This window comes from Rhynchophorus ferrugineus, unplaced genomic scaffold (assembly GCF_030347505.1).
Source record: "Rhynchophorus ferrugineus isolate W39M unplaced genomic scaffold, kcgeb_rfMv2 rfM102, whole genome shotgun sequence".
Lineage (NCBI taxonomy): Eukaryota > Metazoa > Arthropoda > Insecta > Coleoptera > Curculionidae > Rhynchophorus > Rhynchophorus ferrugineus.
In genome coordinates this window covers 195,268-219,257 of record NW_027472680.1, presented here as the reverse complement: position 1 = coordinate 219,257, position 23,990 = coordinate 195,268, and the positions used below count along the sequence as shown (strand labels likewise).

General features: G+C 32.8%; 1 protein-coding gene across 2 annotated transcripts in view; it reads right to left on the bottom strand.

Annotated features, from left to right (window-relative positions):
• Nucleotides 1-10,247: 10,247 nt before the first annotated feature.
• The window catches only part of LOC143205934 (putative fatty acyl-CoA reductase CG5065), a 45,259-nt gene continuing 31,516 nt past the window's right edge, over nucleotides 10,248-23,990 (bottom strand). The window contains exon 2 of one of the 2 annotated variants that reach the window (XM_076418947.1): nucleotides 10,248-10,289. In XM_076418947.1, coding sequence (XP_076275062.1) covers nucleotides 10,267-10,289 — 23 coding nt within the window. In that variant the 3' untranslated portion in view covers nucleotides 10,248-10,266. The remainder of the gene's footprint in view (nucleotides 10,290-23,990) is intronic. The other variant, XR_013008001.1, reaches the window with a different exon arrangement.

Below are 23,990 nucleotides of genomic sequence, written 5' to 3'. Positions count from 1 at the left end.
TCACTTGTTTGGTTTCAACGAAGGGTAATAAATCATCAATTTTAACCATTAGGCACAAGTCATGTTTGCCTAATTGGATTTGAATATTTTGAAGTCTGACTAATAATTTAAAGTAGGACATTTCCCACTTGGTACAAACTATAATTTTGTCTTCCAAAAAGGAACAATCTCCTTCAACGTAAAACAAGGGTGCATAAAGTTCTTTGTTTCTCACTACAAATGGAATGTAACAATTAGCAGTTATCTGTAAAAAGCCGCACGTATTTTTAGGAAAAGTTTGGTACATGTTCCTTGTTAAATCGTACAAAATATGTTCGCAAAATTTTATAAAATAATACAGCCCTAAAAAATTATTCGACTACATTTTATAATCACTACCCTCCAGAAATCTGCTTCCGAAAGTTTCCTCATGTGCAATGTTAATCATATTGAACAGATCTGCTTCTACTACTTTCATTCGACTACACATCACGTAAAACAAGTTATAAACTTCAAGCGAGAATTTCTTCACACGCGAAAACACTTTGTCGTTTAAGATTTTGATACGAACATAAAGATCATCAACAATAATATAAGGTATATTAGACGATTCGATGTAGAGCCATCCGAGTGTTTTTGAGGCAGGCCTTGGTATCTTTTCCTTTAATGGCGTACTTGTACCGGCCGGTAAATCTGTAACATTTCCTAGATACGGTTCTTGAGTTTCGATATTCAATATCAGTAAATGTTTCACAACACTTTCTATATTTGATGGCATTATAAATGATTTTATTTTCTTTAGCCAGAAATTGTAAATTATAAACACAATAAAATACGACTAATAAACTGGACGATTAAAATAAAATCAAAACGGCTGAATAGTTTATGCCAACTGTTTTTCTTGATTACTTTGATCTCTCAGTTAATATGAAATAAGTTTAATTTTTGCATAAAAATTATTTCACCTATTCTTATGTTTCAAAAAAACATATATATAAAAACCAAAAATAATAAATTCTATAAATATTTTCTAATAGTGATATAAAACTATTAATTAGTTTTTTGAGTTGGTCAATCTTTTATCCCAAGGTCATTCTTTATCGTTATCTATTTTTTATTTATAGGTTATGGATACAGTTAATATATCAAAAATATTGAAACGTACTATTAATTCTATTTTATATTATTTTAACTATTTTGTTTACAAATTTATTGGTTAAGCGGCTAAAGTAATAGTAAACCTGTATGGATCTAAAGACATGAAACTTTGTGAATTTTTAGTAATGCCACAAATTAAACTCCGTGAAACCGATAGATGTTAATATATCATAGCAGATTAATCCGCTTGCATTACAATACTTGGTCGAGGCTACTCTGTCTATGCATATATTATTCTCGATTTTTTTTAAATACATTTTAAAGTCTCCTTTTACAAACTATGGGTTTATCTGGACTGATACTACAGTTTGGAGTGGGCATTAAACCACGGTCCTCAGCATTAAGCGTACCGACTGGCGAATAGCCAACTTTAAAAATCATCCCAGAAGACATCCGGTCTTACCCAGCCTGGTTACTGGCGTGACTGGGATCATTTCCTTGTTGTTTTCTTGATTTCACACTCTTGTCTAGGACAATCACGATTTTTACACAATCAAAAACACAAATTTACGACCATGCCCCAGCAGGATTCGAATCCGCTGCTATCGCATCATTAGGAGGACCGTCCCATCGCCTTTACCACTACCCCACCAAGCTGGTGGGGCCCGATATTAATCCATGGAAGTCTTAATTAGCCTGTACTGAACGTCTACCACAAATGACCTTTCCCTTCTAAGTATCTATTTTTTTTATTTATGTATTTTAATGTTTTTGTTTATTAGGTCCTTACATGTATTCTGATCATTTTTCCTCTTAAAAAAGACTTTTGTTGAGAAAAAATAGTATACTATCGATTAAGCAATGCGTGTTTGGTCATCTTTCTGGTCACATGGCGATACGTGTCTAAAGAACGATGTTAGTTTCAATTAAATCATCGATCAATTTTCGCACTTCCTCAAAATTTTTAAAAATTATACTATGTTAGGAAGTATGCCTATATATTAAGTGTATTTATATATTCTATAACGGGATTTTATTGTGTATGGTATTAAAAAAATGCAAAAATGTTAAAAAAAACAGCCATAACCATATGTTTACTAATGATGGATTTTTTTGTTTCGGAATACTACAAGAAGTTTGTTTCCAAATACCGGATCGTCCACAGGTTGTAAAATATATTATTGTAATAATGAACTAATTCAATTTAGTAATGAGTTAATACTTATTAATTATTATTAAAATATCATATAAATTATAATTATAATTTTTTTTAATTTGACCTACTTGGAGAAACAGAAACTCCCATAATATCTACATTTTTATTTTTACGAACTCTCTCTATAGAACTCTTTAGATTATTAGTTTGTAGCTCTGGAAATAATATTTCATTTCATAATTATATGGAAATTTATTTTGTTTTCAATATAATAAATTTTAACTGCTTGGAGGTAATAATATAATTTAATTAATACTTATATTTAATAGGTAAAAACAATGAAATTGTATAAAATTTAAAATTATTAATTATATTTCCAGTTAATTTATTTGTTAGTTATTATATTTATAATCCTGAGATGTCACAAAAACACATAAATATCGATATAGAAAACAATTACACATATATGGAATGCATCGAGACTTATAATTAGTTCAAGTACCCCATTTCATTAAATTCAGCTGTAAATAGCTACCAGAAAAAATCTTAATAATTTTAATAGAATATCAAATTCCGTGCTTATTGATTATTATTAAGAAAAACCTTCAAAATGATATTTATCCCTGAGTTATTAAAACAAATGGAAAATGTTGAAATATCATCACAAGTTTGAAGTGTATAAGAATGAAAGCAGTCGATTTTAAAATATTTCATTGAAAAAATGATTAAATGGCATAATATGTGCATACAACAAACCGTTCACAGTTTGTTCTAATGTATACAATCTATAGATATATTAAACACTTCACTAACTCAAATTTAACCTAGATGTTGATATAACTATTTCTTCGGTATTCGCTTCGGCCCAGGCTATCCGGCGATCTGTTCTTTTTTTGTGAGACGGGTAGGTGTGTTTTACCCTCAGTGCCGCAATGTATCGCCGTTCAGCCAGTCCCCTCTTCTTTCCGATAAATAACATAATATTTTCAAGTAAATAAATAGTTTTTGTTTGCTAAACACTTTCGTCACGACTTTAAGCCATATACCAAAATTGTAATGACACAGAGATCAGCATATACAGAAAACACGATTTCGGTAAAGATTTCCGATCAACTTATAATTTATTTATTTATATTAAAGTTAATAGAGTATATAAATTACATATAGAACTAATACTGATTTAAAAACAACAATCTTATAACAATTTTACAGTTGCCATGGTATCATAAAACATCTTTTCCATAGATTACTTTGTACTCTTTGTGGTAAAATGGCGAAAAATCTTCACCGATGTTCTGTTTCGAAAGAACCTGCTGGCAGCTGAAAGACAAGTTCGTGAAGGTCACCAAATGGGAGTTAACTTATTTGCGCTTTTTGTTTAGACTTCAGGGTCTAGAGAAAGAAAATATTTAACTAAACTCTTGTGATTTAGTGAATATTCTGGATGTTAGCCAATATTTTGATCATCAAGAAAGCTTCGTTCCCAAATGGCCCGTTGCAAATTGCACTTGGATGAGTGTAGGCAGTCCAATGAATGGAAATGTTAAGTAGAAGATGAATTTTTAGTCAGTAACATTCCAAATATTGTTATAAGTTTTATAGGCTGTTAAATTAGTATTAAGTTCACTAATATTTTTCTTATAAGAAATTAAACATGTTTTTGTTTATTATGTGAAATTTGTTTTTTCATCAATAAACGTACTATATTAATTACTGCTTAATATTGTTGAACAAATTATAGTGGTCCATAAAACTGCTCGTATGAATGTCCATATAGCCTTATGTTTCTCTGAGGTTATGTTTAGATTTGAAGTTTCATTCAATTATTCGGTTTTTTTTTCAGTTACAGAGTTGAAATATCAACTATGATGTTTTATTTATCATTAACTGAGGTAGTTACAGTTAGAGGTGCTTTTGAACAAGTTGTTAATTTTTGCAAGTTATAAAACATCAAGTAGATGACTCATTTGATAACAGCTGTTGGTAAGTCATATCTAAAATTAACTGCAGATTCGTCATCGCCACTGTCATCTACTCGTTTGAACGAGGAATATAGCTGATTACAAATTACTTACAAATATAAAACTTGAAAACAAAATCAAAATAATCGGTATTTCAAAAACATTGATGACATAAAAACAATAGCTTATTTTTGTTCATTTATACGTTTATTTTTTCTTTTATATACTGGTATTATGTTTATAGTAATATAACATGACATAGAATGTAAATAGGGATAAAAGACAAATATCATATACAATAAGGATTATTATTAATAAAAAACGTTATAATTAAAAATGGTTAATATATTTGGGCAAGTTATATTTATCAAAACTATTAAAACAAACGCAAAAATTAACTTATGTTTATAACGAAATATTTTAAAATTAAAAAAGCACTATATAATATAACACACAACATACATATAAACTTATAGAATTTTCTTATTCTTTCTGGAATAGTGTCCAATGGGTCCTTCAAAATATAAACTCCAGCTCCTAAAATATTCGTAATAAAATTTGTAAACATAATATAGAAATGAATAAAATCACCTTTATAACAACAATACTAATTTAACATAACAATAACTTTATAATTATTTGACAGTTGTTATGATGTAATAAAACACCGATCCCAATGATAAATTGATATATTTACTAATATTTATATTGTCACCGTGACAGCAAAATAATTTAAATGACGTTATTACTGTCACTATAATAATTATGATTATTTTTATATATAAGCATATAAATTAATACATTTAAATTAGTAAGGTGTCTTTTTGAATAATACACCTCTGCTTTATTAATATTTTATCAGAAGTTATAATAATAACATAAACATAAAAAAATATTTTTATATATTTTGTTAGGGGGTGATGTAAAATCAAGTTGCTAGTGATGAATTTTTGTTATTGTTTAGTTATCAACGTGACGGCAGGCGTCTCTAGGAAACAATAAGAGATTAAATTCAAATAAAAAGTGAAAATGTCGATAAATAACGATCCAGATAAAAAAACTGATATAATTAAGTCGTCGCCAAATAGCCAAAGATATATTAGAATAATAAGAAATAATTGTAATGACGAACACAGTAAAAATATTGAATCAAACCGGCATGGTGTACCGGCAGCTTCAGTAAGTAATAGCGATAGGTTAGCAGAACTAGATTAGCACTATCGAATCTCAACACATTCCTTACATCATAGTGAGTAATTTAAAATATGTCTCCGTTCGAATTATAAATGAGAAAATTTTCTTCACGATGAATAAATTTTCACCAGAAGTTTATCAGTGCCTTCGAGAAAATTGTTATCCCCTTAGCAAATACGAAGCCTTTTTATTTAATGAGATCAATTTTAAACATTGTGACGGTTCATTTGGGAAGCTATTATTCGTAGAAGGCAGGGATAGAAAAATATTGATGGAAGACTTTCTGCAGACGTATAATTTTCTGAAATTCTGCACCAGGATCATATTCGTTTTGATTAATAATATATATATTGACATACATGAAGATTCTTGCGGATTCCTGCAGATTAATGTAGATCATTTTGTGCCTTTCGTGGTGAGAAACGGCGAAAGCTATGTCTCGGTATTTTATTTCGAAGGCGACTGTTCGCAATTGAAAAACAAGTTCATAAAGGCAACCAAATGGGAAATGACATATTTTCAGTTTTTATTCAGACTTCAAGACCTGAGGAAAGAATTCCTCCAACTCAATTCCTGTGATATAGTAAATATTACCGATATTTGGCCGTATTTTAATCCCTAGACCACTCATGTGGCCCATTACAGATTGTGATGAAGACAAATGAAAACACTTAATAGAAAGAAGGCTGAAATTCTTTAGCTAGTAAGGTTAGAAATGTTATTAGGGGTTACGAGCGGTTTAACAAGTATTACTAGATTTATACACATTGTTCTTATAAGGAAATAGAAATGTTATAGTATTAAATATTTTTTATTCGGAACGTAATACTGACGAAACATTATAGAAAAGTTTGAAAAGCACTAGTTAGGAATCACTATTGGGTCCAGTATGACTGTGTCATTTCCTATCAGATCATAATTCAAATTGTCCAATTTTTGTTACCTTGTATGATGAATAAATAAATTGATATAACAAATAATATTTTAAGGTATATCAAAATAATTGAAAAATTGGGTGTATTTAGTATGTAAAAATATATATGAGTTGAAATGAAATAACAAACATAACTTCTAATTTGGATTTTTTCAGTTCTTATGTCATATAACCAATATTTATAATCATTCAATCATTAATGAACTTCAGTCTAGGTAAGATTTACCTCGGATACAAGTGTAAAAGTACATGTCCCAATTCAAAGCACCCATATCAAAATCAAATAGTTACCGGTCGCTCTTTCTCATTTCTTTCCATAACGTTTTCACGTTGTTGTTCTCAAACTTCCACTCTTTTGTAGCATAGTGACTTAACATATCTACAATTTGATTTATCTTCTTGTAATTCTCTCTGGCTCTACAACACAATATAGACGTTTTCAAACAATGTTTTACATATTTTTCAGATATTTTTGGGTTTATATTGGGTTGACATGAAAATATTTTACATATGTATGTACATAGTACGTACAACACTGAACGTCTCTTTTTTACTAACTAGTGTTTATCTGTTCCCCACTCCGAACAACGGTCCTCGAGATGATTCCAGAAGAAATCCGGTTTTACCCAGCTTGGTTACTGGCGTGACTGATCGCACTCATAGATTTTATTTTTCGGATTATAAACAATCAAAAACATAAATTTACCCAGCAGGATTCGAAACCGCTACTATCACAACAGTAAGAGGGCTTTCCTGTCGCCCTTGACCACTGTGCCAACCAAGCCGGCCCTTTAGATTTTGTTTATGGCGTGAAGGATTCACAATCTAGATATACATAGCCCGATATCTCTGAAGACAAAAATCTTCTCACATTGAAGTTTTTGTAGGACAATTAAATGTTGAGGTTAAATGGTTAAATTTTTGGAAGTTGCAAATCAACCCAAAGAAAACCCAAGCCATTATATTCCACAGAAAATCCTGTATCCTCTCACGTGTAGAAAAAGCAAATTGTCTCCAATAATTATGGTTCTGCTCTATCAGACATACTCCTTTATTTAGATGGGTTAAAGTAGTCTAAGTACATCGGTCATGACGAGATGAACAAATTTAGAAATTGAGGGCAAAAAAAATTTGACCACCTCATATACAGAATTACCCAAATACATTAGCACAAAGGTTCAAAAGGAAATTTTCACTCATCCCTTTTCAAAAAATTCACCGCAGTACAATCGCAAAATTCCTATACCAAATCCTTAACATCACCAAACAGGGGTTCCACATCAACAAGGACTTTAATCAGCTGACCAAACAGAAACTCCAAGACTCCAAGAAAAGGATAGTTCATTAAGTAAATTAAAGGTTCTTAAGATCTTGAAAAGGGAACGGAAAATAGAAAATGCACAAATGATGTCTATAATATCTAAGTTAATTATTCTATATTACTTATCCGTACAAATTCGTTCAGTTTGCTTTTTAAAGACTAACCATATCATATGAGAAGCCGTAGAAATATTGCAGGCAAGTACTTCTATGGTATAGTTATTAGAGTCTTCAGATCACACGTGGAGGTCGCGGGTTCGATTCCCGGTGGGAACAACGACTTTTCGTGGTTGTTCTAGTTTGGTTAATGTATTTGTCAAATCAGTTAGGTTAGGTACCGGACCCCGAGGCCTGAAGCATTTCCTATTTTCAATCGTTTTTCCTTTATTCCTATATTTCCTCAAACAGAATGCAACTTTACTTGGCCTACCCATTGTAATACTTAATATAATAACTGCATAATTTTTTGAGCAAATATCTAACACCAAAAAGAGAAAAATATAATGTTTTTAACAAGAAAATCAAACCGACTTCAAAAAATAAATAAGGAACACACCCAAGGTTTTTGTTTATTTTTATTTAGTTATTATAACGATAATTATATACATATTTCAAATATGCTTTTAACAATGATTGAGTATAACTGGATGACTTTACAATAATGACAGAACAGGAAGAAGGCGGAACGGTACTTTGAACTTGCTTAAAATTCTTTACTTTCATAATTTAAATTAACTTTTCGTATATTCCCAGAATGTTTCAATGATACTGAATACTGTGCATCAAAATAGGTCGTTGTGGTAAATGAATCAAGTGAAATTTTCCATAATCACTAAGAGACGGACCGTAAGAAAATATAGATCGGCATTATTGACCAATTACATAGAGGGCATCTAATGACTCATTCGACATGGTAACGGGCCCGAACGCATTTCCATACTGAGATATACACTTTTTGGATACAAAGAGCGACGCCTTGACCGGAAATAATACAGTTTCTTAGAGTATCTCGAAGAGTATTTTGCTGACGTAGTTGATATACGATTGTTATTGTAATCACCGTTGCAACCGCTAGTATATTATCAAGATATTGACCATTATAATGATTTTTTAATACAAATATTCAATTGTATTTTATTTACCAAGAAATAAAAGTAATTCTTACAAGACATTGACACCATATCAGAGAATGGTTGCATTATAGGCAAGTTAACTTGGAGATTATTTATAGCAAACCCAAGAATAAGGTCTATTATATACTTTCCCTGTACTATTATATATAGCTTGACATTCAAATAGTAACAATGTACCGTAATTTGATAGATTGACTTGCCTTAACAATTATAATGTTATCACTTACCCCTAATTTGTCGATTTTTGGCAAACAAATTTTGACATCATAGTTGACGGCACAGCTTGTGCACTAGAAGCTTCAGATGAGGAAGTTTACCGCGCCATACAGCATTTTTACGCTAATTCAGTTATTTCTAGCTTCTGTTCTGATTAGAGGACAAGCAAAATTCCTACACAGTCTGATTCTACCATTTTTGATGGGGATGGTCCATCGGCTATTTTTTGACTGTCACCACTTATGTTAATAGAGTAATTCTTATTTAACTCACTATTACAACCTCAGCACAAATGTTATAGTATTTGAAATGTTCGTTATATTCTAAACACAGACACTTGACAGGATAAATAGAAGGCATTTATTCGACCACAATACTAGTTTATTGGTCCGACAGGTAAGACAAGGCAATATGTTTCAATCAACGAACTAACGGAAACTGTTCTGGAAACTACCGGATAGAAACACAGACGTACCTAATATTGTAGTTTTGGTAATATTTTGCGAATATATGGAAATTTATGGAAATTTTGGCGAAATGTTTCGCCACGTCCAACATGTAGATGTCGCTACCTTTAATACATTTCTTGATTTATTCGCTATGCTAAGATCAGCGACGGAATCTGATTCGTTCATTTCGTTCTATAGTTTGTTTATTTTGCACCCTATTTTTAATGTGCCCTATGTAGAGAACAGTGTGGTCAGCTTTTTATAACGTATATAGATTAAATTATTATTTTATTTTATTACTAGGTAGAAGTCCGTGGTTGAAATGCATTCCCGTTCTAGGAAGTGTTGTGTGCCCGGATGCACAGATAATGAGGAAATGCATCATCGTTTTCCGTTAAATAAGCGATCGTTAAGAAATGAGTAAAAAACTTTAAAAATCCTAAACTGGTTGGTTAAACATGAAGCAGATTTATTATCGTTACCAGGTGAGACATTTGTGTGATACATTTAAACCTTCCTTTAAGTATTTATGAACAATTTAGTGACGGTGAAAATAATACCACGAGCCTAGAACATGTACAAATGGAAGTGGATTAAAATCAAAATTATATAGAAGGTAAATTGAAGGAGTCAGTCACATCTCTGTTCATAATTGTTACCATTAATTTCAAAACTGTCTTACTATATTTGTAGTGCCTATTTCCATCATTCCAGGCCTACAACCAGGGTGTTCGAAACAAGTATCATCGACACTTGAACAATCTCCAGAAAGTAATGGTAAAATTTGTATCCCCCTTTCTGCTCATTCTTACTGTTAGTTACTTGACTATAACTTCAGTCCAGATGTTCCTATAACAGCAAACAAAGTTGTACGTTGTACCGTAGTGTATATCTCAGGTTATTTAGTAAAACTTTTTAAAAAAGAAATGAAATGTGATTTTTGTTTACATACGATTATGAATAAATCAGTAAACCCACAAATTGAGACTGATTTTATAGAGACAAGAGAATTATCTCGTGTCCCAAACTCTAACAAAATTGCTTTAATATACAAGTAGTCAGTAGGTCTTTGAGCTATATCTTAAATTATTCAGCGATTTTGCCATGTCGATAATATAACAAAATTTTTGTCAAATGTTTTAAAAAAAGTAACTTAAAAACTCTTCAATTGTACATTCCATAATGATCTTTCGGATAAAATATTAAAAGTACTGACGGAAAGATGGAAGAGATAATTTTATTTTGCTATGCACCGAAGTTTTTTGCTTATGGTTTATATTTATGTATATAATATTTATATTTTATAGCTGTTACGTGCATTTCGCTTTGTGTTCTTAATGGGGAAAAGTGCGCTTCTTCGAGTGCAAACGCAAAATTTTTTTAACCAAATTATTACTTAATTAGTCTTTTTTTTATAATTTTAGATAGTTTAATTTACGATTGTATTGAAATATAGTTTATTTAGTTTTGATTGAAATATTTAGTTTATATTATTGTATACATTAATTTTTTCTATATATATATATATTGCTTTGTTTTATATTATAATACTAGAATTAAGTAATTATATAAGAAAATCAAGTTGCTATGGAAAGACAAAACATGGAACAAAAGAAGCTTTTCTATTTTGAAAACTTTACGAAGTTATATACCTGCTCTAATTTGAATATCCATATCAAGAGCATTTCCTACTGAATCTTACAATAATTTTATATTCTAGAAAAAATACCTGCATAAAATCTGAAGGGTGTATTCATTTTTAAATATTTTACTTGCGAAAATAAATATAGCAGCAGACAAATATTGAAACAGCGTGGTTCCAAACAAAGCATCCTCCTATTAATGAAGATACCAAAGTAGCAAAAATATTGTATACATGTAAGTTTTGCGAGCATACTACAATGTAAGTGAATCTTCTAATGAATTATTTACAGTCAACTCATAATTTAAACGTTGAGGAGTTATTGAAATGTAATACCTTTCAAGAAATTAAAATATGGGAATATGATATGGAGCAAGCCCCAACCTCGTGTCATTTATTATTTATTAAATCATCTTTTATTATGTTCATGTTATAGACATTTATTTTTAAAATTAAGCCCAAGATATATTATTGGAGGGGATTTTAGAATATACAGAAAAAGTGAAAGTGCCATCGGAAAAAAAGGTCAGTACAGTAGAAAATAAATGCAAAATGCCATAAAACGTTTAGAGCCGAAACTGAATATCTGGACCACAAATGCAGCGTAGGATAATTTGAAACATAAAAATAACAGTATTATTTCAACAACAAGTAAAAAAATATGAGAACACTACACAAAAAATAGATAAAATGGAAATATCGACATCATGATATCACATATTGCAGTTCTGAATGTAGAAAACACAACTAGAACCCAGAACGAACGGGCACTCTACAATGCGTGGATGAAAGAAAAGTCAGAGAGTCTTGAAATTGCATTAACCAATATTCAAAAACAAATATATGCCCTCCAGCTACAACTAAATAAACAAAGCTCTGAAGGCAAGGACAAACCACCAAGCCAACAAAAGCAGTCCAATTGTTAAATACGAAACAGATGAAGAAGAATTGCAGAAAGAAATAGGCTGAATAACGGGTAAAAGTAAAAAAATAAAAGCAAATAATTCCCAAGGATCATCATCACAGCAAATAAAAGTAAAACAAAATAATGAACAAAATAAAGAAATTAGAATGCCCAGATCACCCCCAAGTATCGTAAGTAATATTACCGACTTTGACTTGCTTTACGATGGGGTCCAAGTATATAATATTTAAAGCAACGATACTAAACAATGGACAAATAAAACTCGACGCCGAATATCGTACAATATTCACAAAAATAATAGATTGATAGAGTTGCTGAAACTGTAATGGCACTCTTATGACGACAAAAAAAACAGAGGCATCAAAACTATGGCAAGAGCGCTTCCATCAACAGCTAAAAGTGAAAAATTACTGCAGAACTAAACCAAAATGAGCTTAAATGCTTAAATGCGACAAATAGTTTAAAAAAATAAAAAACCAAAATTAATTAGAGAATTTTTAGTATACAACAAGCCATTACGTCTATTTATTATTAGCCTTTGAACATGATACGGGCACAAAAAACATTTTTGGTATTTTAGAATAGGTATAAAAGAATTTTAGGGGTTGAAATAAAAAACAAACCTCTAAAAAAATCAAACATAATACCGCAATGTAAAAGATGCCAATGATTAAATTGTGCAGAAGAGAACCCAGATGTGTAAAATGTTCAGGTAAACATATTACTACAGAGCGTGACCCAAAGAAGCTAAGCCGAAATGTGTAAACCGCAATGAAGCGCATCCGGCAAGTTATAGAGGATGTGTAGTTGCTAAAACAATACAAGGGAGGAGAAATAGAATAGCTCAAGTTAAACCTCAAGAACCAATAAGAAACAACCGAAAAAATATAATAGTATCAGTCAAAATAGAGAGAGAGAGAAGAAGTGTAATAATAAAAAAAAAGAACATTTGCCTCCATCAAGAACCCCGGCTCGGTACAGCAGAAAATCAGGTAACAGCACTAACTATTAAATCAAGCAGATACAAGGGTACAATAGCCGCAATTTATTGTCCTCCAAGATACAATCAAAAAAAGGAAAATTATTTGAATGTCCTAAGCAACCTGGGAGAAAAATTTAAAATTGGAGTTGATTTCAATGCAGAAAATACTAGATGGGGACCCAGAATGACATCAACTAAAAACAATGAACGGCATAAAGCAGCTGCTGAACAATGATGTAGTTACATGTCAACTGGAAAACCAACTTATTAGCCGACTGATCAAGAGAAAACCCCAGACCCAGAAACTTTCCTGAAACCTTCGCATCATCTCTCTTTCGAACACTTTTTTGTCTACAGAAACGACAGAACTCTGGGTCGAGGCGGTGGAACCGCCATTCTCGTCAGAAAAGGAGTCAAACACGAGCTCCTTCCATCGTTATCAGTAAACAACTTCGAAACAACCTCCATTAAAATCGATATCCAAGAACGTCCCTTCGTGATTAAATCCCTGTACAGGAAATCTTCTGCATTCAACTATGCCGAATACCGATCACTCGTCGAAGGAAAATTTCCGAAAATAATAGATGGCGACTTCAACGCCCACCACCCCACCTGGGGGTGTTCCAGAGCGAATCCCGCAGGTAACGCCATCGTAGCTCTAAGTGCAGATCTGGGCTACGGTCTTGCCTTTCCAGATGAACCCACCCATCACCCTAGTACAATCTCTCAAGACGCAGCAAGAATCCTTGATTTCTTTATTCTTCAAGACGTAAATCGTGATTCCGAAGTTCGAGTCCTTGACGAACTAGACTCTGATCATCGTCCGGTCCTTCTCAAACTCGGAAACTGCGCCACCACTCAAGTCCCACTAACAAGATTCAGGAAAAAACCGACTGGAAAAACTACCAATCTCTTCTCCTGAAATCCGATCCAATTCCGAAAATTAACACAGCAGAACACCTCGAGGAAGCCGTACTTAAGCTAACTCGCGATATTCAGTCTGCTCACGAATCTGCCACAGTCAAAATTTCATCACAACCCCAGCCGTGGAAAAACAACCTTCCGCTTCTTTTAAACGTGAAATTCGCATCAAAAACGGTTTATGCAGATTAGCTCGATTCACCCTTGATACTGCAGACAAAAGGGAGGTGAACAGAGCATGCAAGAGGGTAAGGGCGGCCGTCTCCACTTGGCGAGCAATGAAATGGAACTCATTTCTCGCGGACCAAAGGCTGGATGGCATCCCTTCCTTCTGGCGTGTCTCCAAATGCCTCGTGGGGAAGACGCACAATGTCATCCCTCCCCTGAAGTCAGCGGTTACAGGAAATTTCGCAGTCACTGACCAAGAAAAAGTCGAGCTCCTTGCAGAGACCTACGAAGCTCAAATGAAATGCCTCCCACCCGCACAGAACACTAAAGCTAAAGACATTGACACTGTCATCAACGAATCCAACTCCGTCAAAAGACCAGTAATCCCCGCCTTTCTTCTCAACCATTTTGTGTCTCCAAAGTTTCTACAGACTATGATCGCCAAACTTCAAAACAAAAAATCTCCAGGTTTCCATGGAATATCGATTACCCAGTTAAAAAAGCTCCCGCATAAGCAGCTCGCAGAACTGGCAAACATCATTAACTCCATTATGAGACTGCAACACTTCCCGGCGTCTTGGAAACACGCACATATAGCGGTTATACCCAAGAAAGGAGTAAAATCATCTCCATCTGATTACAGGCCTATCAGCCTTCTCAGCGCCATTTCGAAGCTTGCCGAGAGGGCAATACTCTACGCTCTCAACTCTTTCAGAAAGGAAAACAACATCATTCTAGATGAACAATTCGGCTTTCGCGCTCACCACTCATCCGTCCATCAAGCTTCCCGTCTGGCTGCACGCATCCATCATGCTCTTGACCAACGTAAAAAGCTTGGAGCAGTTCCTCTGGACCTAATCAAAGCCTTCGACAAGGTCTGGCACGACGGATTGTTCGCAAAGTGCGTGCGGTTAGGCCTCCCAGAAGACCTAACCGCTCTCATCAAGTCCTATCTCTCGGAGAGATCTTTCCAGGTCAAGATCAGGGCATCACTTTCCAGTCGTAAACAAATCGATGCTGGCGTTCCTCAAGGTTCCCCGCTGGCCCCAGCCTTATTTAACCTCTTTATTTCAGATATGGCGAGAATAGAGCATACTGACGTCGCCTTTTACGCTGACGACACTACTTCCTTCACGGCCGCCAGGTTCGAAGTTACAATTCATGAACGTTTACAGAAGCAGCTCGATCATGCGGTCAAGTGGTTCAAATTCTGGAGGTTGCAAATCAACCCCCTGAAAACCCAGGCCATCATTTTCCACAAGAAGCGTTACGCACTGCGCGTCTCGCAACTTAAGAAACTGACACTCCAGGAATCAAGCATTTCATATCTCAATCATTCCACAAACAACAACTCAGCTCAAGTTCTTCTGAAAACGCTCTTGTTCGCGAGCTGGTCGACATGCTGGGAGCTTAGCACCGCGTCACCGCTAAGCTCTCCCCCTTTTCCAATCTGAAACGAACTCATCCGTCGCTACAGTCATAACTTTTTCCCCCATACAACAGTACCCAGTTGTGTGTTAACTTAGGTTCACGAATCAATAGAATCGCCGGGCCCTCGTGCCCAATAACGGCTGCCCGATCAGCGGGTGCCATATCCCCAAATTTAATGCAGTAGCAGTAGTGATCCACAGGGGTCAACTGTGAGGCGGTTTCGGTTTAGTGTATTGGTAAGCCCAGAGGCAGTCCCACATAACCCTGTCCAACTTGTCACTCTAGGGCAAGTCTAGGAAGGAAGGAAGCAAGGAAATATTGGAAATAAAAAACAAAACCATAAATTATTATCTGAGAAATGTAACACATGATAAAGAAACTGATTACTCAATCTGGAAAGTCCCAAAATATTTAAAGCGTCCATGTCTACACAGTTCGTCTATAAGAGACCTATGTGGAAATTAGACCTATATCACTGCTCCCAGTAATATTTAAGGTTTTTGAAAAACTCCTGTTGAAAAGAATAAAACCGATCATATAAAGAATAAAAGCCTAATACCAACACACCAGTTTGGGTTTTTAACAAGCACTCAAGAAATAACCAGGTCCACAGAATAACAGATGTTATTGAAAAAGCCTACGAAAGTAAAAAAGTATGCATAGCTATATTTTTAGATGTAACACAAGCCTTCGATAAGGTTTGACATGAAGGCCTTGTGCATAAACTACAAAAAATACTACCAAAACAACACACCTAACTATTAAAATCATACATTACAACCATAATGTTCAGAGTCAAACTAGAACAAGCTTACTCTACAATAAAAGAAGCTAAAGCAGGTGTACCACAAGGAAGTGTACTGGGATCAATGCTTTATCTGCTCTACACTTGTGATATACCTCAAATGGAAAATATTACGAAGGCTACATTTGCTGATGATACTGCGATTATAGCTGTCGGAGATAATACTGAAGAAGCCTCACGAAAATTACAACAGGCAAGTGACAATTTAAATAATTGGACACAAGCTTGGAAAATAATACACATGTACATGTGCAGTTCATAATATAAACAGACCGTACAAGCACCGATAAGATTAAATAACACTATATTTCCATATAGCAACAACGCTAAACATCTTCGAATGAATCTCGATGCAAAACTTCGCTGGAAGGAACATATAAAGAAGAAAAGAAACGAACTGGAGTTGAAAAATAGGAAAATCTACTGGCTAATTGGAAGAAAATCACAATTAACAGTATATAATAAATTGCTATTATATAAGCAAATACTAAAACATATATGGACATACGGAGTTCAATTATGGGGATGTTCTGCAAAGAGTAACATAAATCAAATAAGTTTTTCAGAACAAAGTCCTGAGAGGTATTGTGGGTGCACCCAAATACTATAGGACTTGTTACCTATATCGAGACCTTCAGATACCCACAGTCAGCCAAGAAATCAAGAGAATTGCAAGGGAGCATGAGGAAAGATTCCATTCTCATACGAATATTGAAATATTGCAACTATTGGATACCACCAGAACACGACACAGACTCAAAAAAATCAAACCTGATCTTGTGTAGCATTATGTAGTGAAGTGCATATATTAAAAAATTCAGCAGTGACACGTATAAACATTATTTCAGCAGAGTTATATACCTAGATTTAAGTTATTATAAAAACAAATCGTAGGTTAGACGGAAACGACTGGTAACAATATAATAACTAAATAATAAAAAAATGTTAAACATACAGCCTGAGGTTCACGATTAATAATACCTGGAAAACTCAACGAACTATTCGCAGCAATAAATATAACTACATGTAATTATTACTCTGGGCGCAAATCCACTTACTGGGGCAGTAACAATTATCAGACCTACTAGACTTTTACATTTCGAAAGGCATCTCTTCAAATTAAACACAAATCGAGAAATTTTGCGAAGTATCATTTAATCACACTCCAGTATTGTACTCAAGTATTGTTAGCACTAGATGCGATAAATCTGAAAAAACAAACAAACCCAATCCTACTACCACATTTACTAGCAGAGATCCGTTTAGTCTTATAATGCAAGAACGTATAACGTATTCCAACCGAGAGTTATAGAATCTACAATAGATACAAATCCTGTTCATAAGGCCGATGTTACTGTAAATCAGATTTCTCCAATTGCCACATAAATTTATATTAACATCAATCCTAAAAAGGCTGGTTAATAAAAGATATATTGAATATTCAATGCCTGTTTGAGACTGAAGCATGTTTCGGAATTATTTAATGTTGCTCGAATTCATTTGCTTAAAAAACCTGATAAACCAGTAGGCCAAGTTAGATCTTACCAAAAATGGACGAAGCGCATAGAGTAACAGCGGTAATTAAAAAGGAATTCGAAGAAAGGAAATACTGCCCTGCAATATTACTGGACGTCTCACAAGCTTTTGACCGGGTATGGCATTTGGGATTAATATACAAAATGAACAGATTGCTTCCGCCCAATTACTGTCGACTCCTCGAATAATAACATTTTGAAAAAATTTAGAGTTTTAGATGAACGAGCAATCTCTACACTCAACCCTATTTCAGCTGAAGATCCACGTATCCCTACAGCAGAAGAAACAGTACTTGGAACATTTGCCGACGACACAGTTTTCATATTAAAAATTGTCTAAGTTGTCTAAGGCTGTAGATAACGTACAAGTAGCGGTAAAAAAATCTACAAATGGACTAGAGACTGAAAAATATGGCTTAATCGCTTCAAATCCGTCCATGTTAATTTTGAATTGAAGTAAAATGACAAATACATAATTATATCACTTGACAGATGCCTGATTCAAGCAGAATCAGCTAAATACGTCGGAATACGCCTCGATGGTAGGTTAAACTAAAAATATCATGTTAGACAAAAAGCAGAGCAGATTAGACTCAAAGTCAAGCAATTGTATTGGTTAATTGGAATATACTTTTCACTTGAGCTAACATTAAAGAGATTGGTTTATCAGTCAATCATAAAGCTAATTTGGATCCATGGTGTGCACATATGGGGTTGACAAATGCCATATATTGATAATACGCCAAACATCAAACAATTTTGCGAATAATTATCAATGACCTCGAAATCAAATGGATACAAGAAGTGATCCAAGATTTCGCCTTGAAATACGGTTGCATAATCACAGTAACGTGGAAGCTCTACAGCTATTGGACAACACGCAGGAAATCAGAAGATCGAAGCGAACCAAACCACAGGAACTTGTTTAGTGTGTATAAATGTATCAGTGTATAGGTGTTATATTACCCATAATTCATAATTTATGGCAAGTCAATAATAATAATTGTATGGTTGCTTCTGTTAATATAAATTATAACCAAAATTAATATAACAAAAAATTAAAAACTAATCATTATTGTATGACACTCGAACGTATTCTTTCGGTGGCGGCTATTCCACAAACAAGGAACCATTCAGAGCGTATTCTTGAAACGTAGATACGGCTCCGTCAAACAGATGGATCAGATGTCGTTCCCTACATATATAGGAAAAATTACAAATATTCCACTATAACGACAACTTGGCGTTATCACCGGCAAGCCTTTTGTCAGATCTGATTTATTGAATGTTTTGACTAAATCGTTCTGACGAAGAAACGTCTGCAAGTCTTAGACAATAGGTGAATTGTAAGTTTTTCAAATTCTATTATTAAATAAAAGTGAATATACATCAAATTAGTAAAATAATATGAAATATTATTTAATAAATCCAACTCAAACTGGCTATACTTTATATTTTGATAATGCAGTTAGTATAATTAACATGTTTGTAGCTTGAAACTTAAATATTCTAAATGGAGAACGTACAATACAATTAGATATAATTCCGAAATTTGTTATTAAACTTTTAAAATTAAAATGGCTCCCAACGCTTCTTTTAATGAAGAAAATATTGATAAAAACGACGAAATTGCAATAGAGCTAGATCAAATTTTTACCCCCAAAGCTTCATGGTAAACAAATATCCCCAGACGGCATTACAATCTTTCATATAAGTAGTCAGTCGCTATTAAAATAATTTGTGGATTCGGTAGCTTCTTTATTTTGAATTATTCTTTTTTTATAGTAAAAATGAAATAGAAAAATTTAATATACTTGGAATAAATGTAACCTCTATTACACTCTGACAGCATAAATCTCTTAATATGTTTTCAAAAAATCTCCTTTCGATGGTATTTAGGATTTATATTTTCTAGTGAATGTTTTTCAGGTTTTGAAATCCATTGTAGATTTCGTATATCAAGAAATGAAAGTGAATTTTAAAAAATATATGTCTTTTTGATATTCTAAATTTGTTTAAAATTTCGATGAAATTGTGAAACCTCTTAATTCCATATTTTCCAATTTTAAAAAAATCTATAGGTCTTTTTGATATTCTAAATTTGTTTAAAATTTCTTGAAACCTCTTAATTCCATATTAAAAAAATAAGAACATATTTTGAAAAATGTAAAAACATTATAATATCTGATAGTATTTTAATGTATCCTAACTTTGATAAACAATTCATATTAACAACAGATGCTTAAATTTTGTAACTTGTTTAATTCTTTCCGACTTGAGGGATAATGGTAAAACGGAACGACCGGGTATCTTCTCGAATATTAACAAACACGGAAATAAAATACTAAACAATTGAAATAGGATCATTGTCAATTGTTTGGAAAACTAATCCTTTTAGACCTTATATTTTTGGAGTAATATTTCAATTAACCACCGATCACAGATCACAAAAAATCAAAATTCGAAATACGAATTCGAAATTGTAATTACCGTTGCAACCCCTAGTATATTATCAAGATTGTGACCATTATAATGTTTGTTGAATATTTGTATTTTATTTATCAAGAAATAAAGGTATTTCTTACAGGACATTGACACCGTATCAGAGAGTGGTTGCATTATAGGCAAGTTAACTGGGAGATTATTTATAGCAAACCCAAGAATAAGGTCAATTACATTCTTTACCTGTACTATTATATATAGCTTGACATTCAAATAGTAACAATGTACCGGAATTTGATAGATTCACTTGTCTTAACAATTATAATGTTATCACTTACAATTTGTAGTTTAGATTTTTGACAAACAAATTTTGACATCATAGTTGACGGCACAGCTTGTGCACTAGAAGCATCAAATGAGGAGGTTTATCACGCCATACAGCATTTTTTCGCTAATTCAGTTATTTCTAGCTTCTGTTCTGATTAGACGATAAGCAAAGTTCCTACACAGTCTGATTTTACCATTTTAACGGGGATGGTCCATTGGCTATTTTATCACTGTCACCACTTATGTTAATAGAATAATTCTTATTTAACTCACTATTACAACCTCAGCACAAATGTTATAGTATTTGAAATGTTCGTTATATTCTAAACACACACACTTGACAGGATAAATAGAAGGCCTTTATTCGACCACAATACTAGTTTATTGGTCCGAAAGGTAAGACAAGGCAATATGTTTCAATCAACGAACAAGATTATTTATAGCAAACCCAAGAATAAGGTCAATTACATTCTTTCCCTGTACTATATTATATATAGCTTGACAATCAAATAGTAACAATGTACCGGAATTTGTTTGAAAATTTAAAAATATTATTTTAATTTTTTAAATTTGAAACTGTTCTGGAAACTACCGGATAGAAACACAGACGTACCTAATATTACCAAATTAAAACGGTCGGAGGCGTTGCCAATTATGCTCTCCTAACTATTATGTTAAATACGAGTAGGGAAGGAAGTTTTGTATGTGGGTGTTTTGGTAACATTTTGCGAATATATGGAAATTTATGGAAATTTTGTTTCGCCACGTCCAACATGAAACTGCTAAGAGCCGCGACGGAATCTGATTCGTTCATTTCGTTCTATGGTTTGTCTATTTTGCACCCCATTTTTAATGTGCCCTATGTAGAGAACAGTGTGGTCAGCTTTTTATAACGTTTATAGATTAAATTATTATTTTATTTTATTACTAGGTAGAAGTCCGTAGTTGAAATGCATTCCCGATCTATGAAGTGTTGTGTGCCCGGATACACAGATAGTGAGGAAATGCATCATCGTTTTCCGTTAAAAAAGCGATCCTTAAGAAGTGAGTAGAAAACTTCTAAAATCCTAAACTGGTTGGTTAAACATGAGGCATAATTTATTATCGTTACCACGTGAGATATTTGTGTGATACATTTAAACCTTCCTTTAAGTACTTATGAACAATTTAGTGATGGTGAAAATAATATCACGAGCCCAGAACATGTACAAATGGAAGTGGATCAAAATCAAAATTATATCGAAGGTAAATTGAAGGAGTCAGTCACATCTCTTTTCATAATTATTAATTTCAAAACTGTCTTACTTGGTAGTACCTATTTCCATCATTCCAGGCCCGCAACCAGGGTGTTCGAAGCAAGTATCATCGACACTTGAACAAACTCCAGAAGGTAATGGTAAAGTTTGTATTCATTCAACTAGTATCCCCCTTTCTGCTCATTTTTACTGTTAATTACTTGACTATAACTTCAGTCCAGCTGTTCCTATAACAGCAAACAAAGTTTTACGTTGTACCGTAGTGTATATCTCAGGTTAATTAGTATAACTTTTTAAAAAAGATATGAAATGTGATTTTTGTGTACATACAATTATGAATAAATTAGTAGACCCACAAATTGAGACTGATTTTATAGAGACAAGACAATATATCGTGTCCCAAACTCTAACAAAATTGTTTTAATATACAAGTAGTCAGTAGGTCTTTGAGCTATATCTTAAATTATTCAGCGATTTTGCCATGTCGATTATATAACAAAATTTTTGTCAAATGTTTTAAAAAAGTAAATTAAAACTCCTTCAATTGTACATTCCATAATGATCTTTCGGATAAAATATTAAAAGTACTGACGGAAAGATGGAAGAGGTAATTTTATTTTGCTATGCACCAAAGTTTTTTGCTTATGGTTTATATTTATGTATATAATATTTATATTTTATAGATATAAATTTTTTATATTATATTTATATTTTTAGATAAATTTAGATAAATGTAGATAAATTTACATTATAAATTTATATTTATTGTTATATATTATATTTATATATATATATATATATATATATATATATATATATATATATATATATATATATTTAATTGAATTTAATTTAACAAATTTATTTCAGAAAAAAATTGTTTTTTATTTAAATTTCACGCCAAGGCTGTTACGTGCATTTCGCTTTGTGTTCTTAGTGGGGAAAATTGCGCTTCTTCGAGTGCAACCGCAAATTTTTTTTAACCAAATTATTACTTAATTAGTCTTTTTTATAATTTTAGATAGTTTAATTTACGATTGTATTGAAATATAGTTTATTTAGTTTATTTAGTTTTTGATTGAAATATTTAGTTTATATTATTGTATACACTAATTTTTTCTATATATATTGCTTTGTTTTATATTCTATTTTGAAAATTGTACGAAGTTATATACCTGCTCTAATTTGAATGTCCATAACAAGAGACTTTCCTGCTGAATCTTACAATAATTTTATGTTTTAGAAAAAATATCTGCATTAAATCTGAAGGGTGTATTCATTTTTAAATATTTTACTTCCGAAAATAAATATAGTAGCAAACAAATATTGAAACAGCGTGGATCCAAAATAAAGCATCCTGCTATTAATGAAGATACCAAAGTAACAAAAATACTGTACACATGTAAGTTATGCGATGTTAAATATCGACATCAGGATATCACATATTGCAGTTTTGAATGTAGAAAACACAACTAGAACCCAGAACGAACGGGCACTCTACAATGCGTGGATGAACGAAAAGTCAGAGAGTCTTAAAATCGCATTAACCAATATTCAAAAACAAATATATGCCCTCCAGCTACAACTAAATAAACAAAGCTCTGAAGGCAAGGACAAACCACCAAGCCAACAAAAGCAGTGCAATTGTTATATACGAAACAGATGAAGAAGAATTGCAGAAAGAAATAGGCTGAATAACGGGTAAAAGTAAAAAAATAAAAGCAAATAATTCCCCGGGGATCATCATCACAGCAAATAAAAGTAAAACCAAATAATGAACAAAATAAAGAAATTAGAATGCCCAGGTCACCCCCAAGTATGGTAAGTAATATTACCGACTTTGACTTGCTTTACGATGAGGTCCAAGTATATAATATTCAAAGCAACGGTACTAAACAATGGACAAATAAAACTCGACGCCGAATGTCGTACAATATTCACAAAAATAATAGATTGCTCAGAGTTGCTGAAACTGTAATGGCACTCTTATGACTACAAAAAAAAACAGAGGCATCAAAGCTATGGCAAGAGCGCTTCCATAATCAGCTAAAAGTGAAAAATTAATGCAGAACTAAACCAAAATACAGTGCAAAATGCAGAAACATCACGCTACCTT